The following is a 9,042-nucleotide window of genomic DNA, read 5'->3' as shown; positions in this document are numbered from 1 at the left end:
ATGTAACTGTAGTTTGGAATTTTTCAGTTGCTTTGCTAATTTTCCAGTTTTCATAAGCACCATAACATTTTGGTTCAGGTTTCTAAAGTGCATGTCGGCTAACATCAATGCTCTTTCACTGGTCAATGGCGAACGAGATATAACACTCAACACGGATCTATCAGGATTATAGAACACTCGAGATGCGGCAATTGCTTTCTGAAAATCTTTGTGTATTCCATTGGTTTTAGCACTAAAAGATTTAACATTGTTATTATTTAAAATATTTTTAAAACTGTGTTAAAGTTTAACTATTAAAACTGATAGTAAAATATTTTTTGAAGTGAATACTTCATAGGCGTCAGAAAACTGTTTAACCTAACCCCCAATCTCATCCAACATTATATTTAATATCATTTATATTATTTTATATGTTATTTGATTACTTAGATATTATTTTTGAAAATTATTATAGGTCTACTATTGAAACAGTATAAAATTGTATTAATATGTATTTTAAAATACATAGGTATGATAGTACACACAGCCAAAGTGAATACTTAAATGAGTAATTAACAATTATTAGATTTATTTTAATAATATTATATTTGTTTTTAAATATTGTTTAGTGTAGAGAGGAATACGAAAACGAAAGTAGAGTGGCTGGTGCTCAAGTTTATATAAATTATATTCTTGACTCTTTTAATTATTTTTTTTTTTCAGTTTTAGTATATGAATAAACCTATTTAAACTGTTAATACATGTAATTTCAAATTTTTTCTTAATTTATGAACATTTTAATTTTTGGCAATACCACATTTTGAATTACCTCTCTTCAAATACCATATTTGTACGGTATATAGTAACAACGTTACTACTGTACATAAAAATATACATTAATATAATATGATAAATTTGTATTTTATCGATCAATAAAACAATTTCCAACGCTACCATTCGTATATGGGCGTGTATACATACATCGGTTTTTTTTTTTAATGTAATACATACAATTCTCTAACATCTTCAGGTACAGGAATGTCAAATGTATAATTTGTATCCCCATTACTGTCACTGCGTTTGATTTCATCAGGCGAGACTATTTCTGTAACTGTTGAGTGGAAATACTTGGCAACAGACTGGGATGGTGAGTTACTACATAATTCTTGCTTCATTCCAATTATTTCTTGACTGAATGGTTCAAGTTTCTAAAAATAAAAATTTTTGATTAATTAAAATATATTCCAATATAAAAAGATTAAATAAATACTTTAAGGTGTTCTAAATGATGTCCTAGCAAAAATTTAGCATTAGATATCCTTTCTACCGTGCCAACAAACATAAAAGGAACTTGACCCTCTTCGCGAGGAATGGTGGGTTGTGTCTCATCATCACCTACAATTTTTACTTCAATCTACAATAAAAAAAAATATATATATAAACTCTTTAAATTGAAATGCTAATAACAATAACTAAATATCTAAAAATTATATAATTCTAGGGATTTAAAAAAGACATAACATACTTAATTAAGAGACACATTTTAAATGCAAAAAATATTGTGTTTGACAAATTATTAATATTAAAAATAATATATGCATAAATAAATTAACTTACCACTCTGCTCTTGTCAACAATATCTTGGATGTTTCTACTATTTTTACCAATTACTTTTCCCATGAAATGTCTAGGAACTTGTAGAAATTCTTCTTTAAACTCTAAAATTCCTCGAGCTTTCATTACAGCGTCTTTATTCTAAAAACAAGGTTATTAGATATTTTTACTAAGCTACAATAAAACTAACTTACTTCTCCATAAATTTTAAAAACACCAGTGTTTTGATCTAATTCAATATTTGTAATACCGTCAATCCTGCGAGCTCGTTTGATATTAGTGCCACGAGTACCAATAGCCAAACCAATGAGATTATTACATACATTAAATTCATCAGTATAAGACGATGATTTAAACTGTTGCTTGGAATTTTTCAGTTGCTTGGCTAATTTTCCAGTTTTCATAAGCACCATAACATTTTGGTTCAGGTTTCTAAAGTGCATGTCGGCTAACATCAATGCTCTTTCACTGGTCAATGGCGAACGAGATATAACACTCAACACGGATCTATCAGGATTATAGAACACTCGAGATGCGGCAATTGCTTTCTGAAAATCTTTGTGTATTCCGTTGGTTTTAGCACTAAAAGATTTAACATTAATATTATTCAAAATATTTTTTAAAACTGTGTTAAAGTTTAACTATTAAAACTGATGGCAAAATATTTTTTGAAGTGAATACTTCATAGGCGTCAGAAAACTGTTTAACCTAACCCCCGATCTCATCCGACATTATATTTAATATCATTTATATTATTTTATATGTTTTTTATTACCTAGATATTATTTTTGAAAATTATTATAGGTCAACTATTGAAACAGTATATAATTGTATTAATATGTATTTTAAAATACATAGGTGTGATAGTACACACAGCCAAAGTAAATACTTAAATGAGTAATTAACAATTATTAGATTTATTTTAATAATATTATATTTGTTTCTAAAAGTTGTTTAGTGTAGTGAGGAATACGAAAACGAAAATAGAGTGGCTGGTGCTCAAGTTTATATAAATTATATTCTATGGCTCTACCAAGGAGGTTGGCTCCAGTAGTTTGCATTTACTGCCAGACAAACTGGTATACAATAACTGAATGGTAATAATTCAAAACGAGGTATTGATAACATTTGAAAAATACACGAGTAATTCATATCTGGCATAAAAATTGTTTAAGATTGAATAATTCTATTCTATGAACAAAATATATTTAAAAATTTGTCATTCAATTCATAAACTGTGAGTCTTATTGTCTCAATTCAAAATGACTGAGACTATGATAACAATGGCACACTAAACCCAGAATTAAATAAATTGTGTCCTTTAGTAAAGAATGATTTACATAATCAACATCTTTAAAATACCTATTAAAACTATGTTGTAATTCAAAATCATTTATTTTGACTCTTTTAATTATTTTTTTTTTCAGTTTTAGTATATGAATAAACCTATTTAAACTGTTAATACATGTAATTTAAAATTTTTTCTTAATTTGTGAACTTTTTAATTTTTGGCAATACCACATTTTGAATTACCTCCCTTCAAATACCATATTTGTACGGTATATAGTAACAACATTACTGCTGTACATAAAAATATACATTAATATAATATGTTAAATTTGTATTTTATCGATCAATAAACAATTTCCAACGCTACCATTCGTATATGGGCGTGTATACCTACATCGGTTTTTTTTTAATGTAATACATACAATTCTCTAACATCTTCAGGTACAGGAATGTCAAATGTATAATTTGTATCCCCATTACTGTCACTGCGTTTGATTTCATCAGGCGAGACTATTTCTGTAACTGTTGAGTGGAAATACTTGGCAACAGACTGGGATGGTGAGTTACTACATAATTCTTGCTTCATTCCAATTATTTCTTGACTGAATGGTTCAAGTTTCTAAAAATAGAAATTTTTGATTAATTAAAATATATTCCAATATAAAAAGATTAAATAAATACTTTAAGGTGTTCTAAATGATATTCTAGCAAAAATTTAGCATTAGATATCCTTTCTACCGTGCCAACAAACATAAAAGGAACTTGACCCTCTTCGCGAGGAATGGTGGGTTGTGTCTCATCATCACCTACAATTTTTACTTCAATCTACAATAAAAAAAAATATATATATAAACTCTTTAAATTGAAATGCTAATAACAATAACTAAATATCTAAAAATTATATAATGCTAGGGATTTAAAAAAGACATAACATACTTAATTAAGAGACACATTTTAAATGCAAAAAATATTGTGTTTGACAAATTACTAATATTAAAAATAATATATGCATAAATAAATTAACTTACCACTCTGCTCTTGTCAACAATATCTTGGATGTTTCTACTATTTTTACCAATTACTTTTCCCATGAAATGTCTAGGAACTTGTAGAAATTCTTCTTTATACTCTAAAATTCCTCGAGCTTTCATTACAGCGTCTTTATTCTAAAAACAAGGTTATTAGATATTTTTACTAAGCTACAATAAAACTAACTTACTTCTCCATAAATTTTAAAAACACCAGTGTTTTGATCTAATTCAATATTTGTAATACCGTCAATCCTGCGAGCTCGTTCGATATTTGTGCCACGAGTACCAATAGCCAAACCAATGAGATTATCACATACATTAAATTCATCAGTATAAGACGATGATTTAAACTGTTGCTTGGAATTTTTCAGTTGCTTGGCTAATTTTCCAGTTTTCATAAGCACCATAACATTTTGGTTCAGGTTTCTAAAGTGCATGTCGGCTAACATCAATGCTCTTTCACTGGTCAATGGTGAACGAGATATAACACTCAACACGGATCTATCAGGATTATAGAACACTCGAGATGCGGCAATTGCTTTCTGATAGTTTTTGTGTATTCCATTGGTTTTAGCACTAAAAGATTTAACATGGTTATTATTCAAAATATTTTTAAAACTGTTGAATTTTAACTATTAAAATTGATTATATGTATTTATATTTTTTTTTTTTGTTATACTCACGTTTCTCTGACATCCTCAGGTACATCAATATCAAACATGTAAAATGTATTTCCATTAATGTGCGAATTTATGTTACTGCATCTTATTCTATCGGGAGAGACTATTTCTACAACTGTTGAGTTGAAATATTGGACAACGAACTGGGATGGTGGGCTACCACTGATAATTTTTATCACTGCCTTTACCCATCCATAATGAGGTTTTCTGACCAATTTTACTTCTATTTCTTGATTAACAATAAACTCTGTACTACATTGGTCATCTGACAAGGGGAGTCGAACATTTTCATGGTTGAATTGAGTTTCAGGATACCAACTAAAAATTATAAAATATGCATTAATATTTGGCAAGGTACTAATAATTTAATGTTTTAAAATTATCAAGGACTGCCTAATTTTGTGAACATCTATCGAAGATAGTTAATATTAGCTAAGCTCCTTTCCATTAATTTTGAAAAAATTGAAAATGTATTATTTAGGTATTTATTTGTTTATCAATCTAATTCAACAATTCAGAAGCCATCAAGAAGTGTTAAATTGAAAAACAAACAAATTAAAAAATACTATTTAAGGCTGTTGGATGCAGTGATTTTCTGTCTTTGTCTAATACACGTTGAACATAGGAATAACGACCAAAGCCAATGACAAAAAATATGGTACTTCTAGTTATTCAATTTAAAAAACTAAAAGATGTTTGAATTGGTTTACATGTTTACTTTGCATCGGTCGAAGTACTTTTTCAATTGTAGCAATATTTTGATGAGAATAAATATTTTACATTTTCTAAATTTGTCAATTTTTAATATTAAATATATTAAATAAATATTAAAAATATGCTTCCGATGCAAAGTAAACTTGTATACAAATTCAAACATCTTTATATTTTTGAAATTGAACTAGGTACCATTACTACTATTTTACTACTACTGTAGTACTACTGACTGCCTATTACATATATATTTTGTAGTTGCTATTTAAAAAAAAAATCAACTCTAGGTATTAGATATTTGGATTAGTAGGTATAAAGTCTAATAAAATTATTTTGATATAGGTAACTGTATAATTTAATAAAAACCTGACTTAATAAGACATGATTATTTTAAGGGTAATCTTACTTTTTAAATAGGTACTAATTATTCATGGTAAAAAACAAACATAAGTTCTTAATTGTTTATGTACCTAACTACTTGTAATTTTGATTAAAATGCTTAAAAAAAGTATTTTAATAAAATATAAATAAGAGATACTCACTTATTAGGGAAAGAAACTAGAACTTCTTTTTCCATTACACCCGTAACAAAGCCCTAAAATATATAAATTAAATTAATTAACATTCTCAAAAATTAATAATAATTTTAAATAGGTACCTACATAAAAAATTGTAAGAATCTACAGATCTTAAACCAATTTAGTGGTAACAGGTAAATGTTAGGTAAAATATAATATATCAGTATATACTCCGTTCCAAAAGAGAACATTATAGTATATACTAATTGACGACTGGCGGCAAGTATTTACCACACAAAGGCAGTTATTACCTGTGGAAGGAGAAAAAAGTGTGCAGAACTCATCATGAAGTGTGTAGCAAAAATGTTTGGCATTTCATAGGTACTATTTTGATGAAATTCTTACTAATTTCCTACTTTCCTACTTGTAATATGAAATTCCAGATGAAATTCTGATTAGCAAGTATAGGTACTATGTGGTTACGTGTACTACAAGTAGGTAGCTACTTACATTTATTATAATCCTTTATTTAGGGTCAATAAAATTAATCTTTGGTAAAAAATATGGATAAATAAATCTATTGGTACAATTTAGTTGTACTTATAAAAGATCTTTAAAAGAATTTTAAGTAAATCAAAACGAATCAAGTTTGCCACAATCATGTTAAGTGTGTTATATTAGTCTTGAGATTTAACAATTTGAAAACAATCTAGGTAAATAGCCAAGTTTTAAAAACGATTTTCATCAGTGCTTGGTTAATCATGACCAACTTCATAGACATATGCTGTAGATAGGTACCCCACATGATGGAGCTGAATCAACTAATTTATTTAGCTGCATACAAATTGAGTACCATGAAGTTTAAAATATAATTTTAATTAAGTCTATGTTTAAATATTAACCGAGTTCTGACACCCTGTCAAACTTATATAAAAAAACATCTCCTCCCCATTTTTACAGTCATAAGACTGTAACAAAAATGTCTAAATGATCGATTAAAACTGTTTTTTATATACTCTGTCCAAAAGTGTAATACTCACCGAGCTGCAACCCATTTCCGTCTGGTGGCGGGCACCTCCCATATAATGAGTGGAAAAAAGTACACTGAACCGATGTATTTTACTTTGACTTTTGAGACAGAGTATAATGTTAATTTGATAAATTAATGAGCATACCTAATGGCTAATACTAATATTATTAAGTATAATATTCATCGAGGGGCGGTGAAAATTCACTAAAAATTTTAAATAACATCAAAAAAGGAAGAGAACTTTCGAAAAGTGTAAAAGTGGATAAAAATATTTGTCCGAATTGGGTCTGAGTGGAGACTGGAGACCCAGTCGCATGCCGCCGACTCTACGGGGAAATCGCCGGCTGACGCTATTGCGGCAGTCAGCACTTTACAATCCCCATGCAAACTCACCTCGTAATAGGCGCCGTTCTCAAAGAGCACCTCGACCTTAATGTCGTCCATTGCTGCGTCGGGCGTGTGGTGTTGCTGATGACTCGTCGTCGCTTTTGCTTGTCTGAGTAACGGGTGGTGGGTGGCATATGCTATATGGCGGAAGCGTTGTCGGTGTCAAACAACGACGGTACGTCCTCGGCGATGGCGACGGTGCGCTTAACGCGTATACAGCAAGGGAGTCGACGTGAGTACGTCGTACGTGACCACTGACAACAGACGTCGACGTGATACGTCGTACACTCGTACGTGACCACTGACCACCACTGCTATGCGTGACCGTGTGTGCGATACGGCTTCGGCGGCGTCGCGGTGTACGCAGTAGTAATAAAAAATAATTACAAATATGATAAATAATAATTATCTCCATTATTATCCATTGGCCGCTGCTCTTTGCTCGGTCGGTGAGTGAGTCAGTGAGAGTCGAGAGAGTGAGAGATGCGTCCGAATGCGAGTATGCGACAATGCGATAAAGATTAAAGACATATTAAAATATATTTAATAAAATATTATTATATATTTAATATAAAATATATTATAATATATAATTTATTAATATTATGATTTATGTCTATGGTATTATAGGTAGGTACACTATATCGATAAGTATACATGGATAATTACAATATTGTATTATCTATGATGATAATAATATAATAGTGTAGTGATAAGTGATAACGTGTAATATGAATGCAGCAAGTGTTATCACTGCGGAGTGCGGGCGCACAACGTAATAAAGGGCATTCTGAATCCATCATAATTATTATACGATCGTTATATTATTATGATCTGAAACAGTACTGTTGTCTGTTTACAATATAATAGAGAGTACAATACAAGATATTCTACAAAAAAACCTGTGTGTCAGTGGTACACGCGCAGTGGCGGCTCCAGGGCTTAATTTTGGTTTGTGTGTGTGTGTGTGTTGGGGGGGGGGGGCTAGAAGTACAAACAATTCCAAAATAACCCCCCTTGGATGCACCTCTGTACACACGGCCGAAGTGAATACTTTATAATGAATATTTAACTTTCAAGATGATATTGGTAAGGAAACCTCATTTATAGGAATACCCGAGTACGATGAATAGTATTCACTGAATACCGTCAATTATTACGAATTTACGACGGTTGAAACATTATTACTAGGTATTATAGACAAGGCTATAATCGATGTTAACTTTTTAATATTACCTAGAATATTGAACACATTCATAAAATAATTTTTATAATTTATTACGTATATTATATTATTATATTCAATATTCATTGTTCAACACGAACATTTTATAAAAAAAATATTTAAATTATCAAATATAAAATACCTAGGTATATAGGTAGTAAAAATATTATAATTACTATTTAACCAATATTTTGATTATGTTTAGGACGCTTAAAATTGTTTGGCCCCGAGCCCAAAAAAATTTTAATCCGGGCTTATTGGAGAGGTTAATAAAGTATTGAGTAGTAGGTAACGTAACGCAAATTACAAATTACTGTAACGCAATTACTTTTTCAGTAACGCAGCAGTAATTTCATTACATTTTACCTAGGTACCTACTTAAAGTAACGAAATTGTAACAAAATTACTTTTTAAAAGTAAACGCACTAACGTGTTATTACTTATTTTCCACTTTATAAAAATAATAATTTTGAATGTATTACAAAAATAAGCCGATACGATATCCAAGAAAAATTAAAAATCAATTATATTTATTTTCGATTCCATTTCGTTAGGAAATCGTAATAATTAATTATTT

At 29.6% G+C, this 9,042-nt stretch overlaps 1 protein-coding gene across 1 annotated transcript; it reads right to left on the bottom strand.

Moving 5' to 3' along the window:
* Positions 1–7: 7 nt before the first annotated feature.
* Positions 8–7,771, bottom strand: LOC100167792 (the record flags this gene model as incomplete). Its single annotated transcript, XM_001951025.5, has 12 exons — positions 7,247–7,771; positions 5,848–5,900; positions 4,598–4,912; positions 4,103–4,490; positions 3,912–4,049; positions 3,565–3,708; positions 3,306–3,502; positions 1,788–2,175; positions 1,597–1,734; positions 1,250–1,393; positions 991–1,187; positions 8–232 (listed from the first exon to the last, which is right to left on the bottom strand). Coding segments are annotated over exons 1-12 (2,378 nt in total), but the record flags the coding sequence as incomplete, so codon positions are not given.
* Between the last annotated feature and the right edge of the window lie 1,271 nt (positions 7,772–9,042).

The sequence above is a fragment of the Acyrthosiphon pisum genome, unplaced genomic scaffold, assembly GCF_005508785.2.
Source record: "Acyrthosiphon pisum isolate AL4f unplaced genomic scaffold, pea_aphid_22Mar2018_4r6ur Scaffold_2177;HRSCAF=2695, whole genome shotgun sequence".
NCBI lineage: Eukaryota > Metazoa > Arthropoda > Insecta > Hemiptera > Aphididae > Acyrthosiphon > Acyrthosiphon pisum.
Note: the sequence above shows the minus strand (reverse complement) of the source record. Positions and strands in the feature narration are given on the sequence as shown.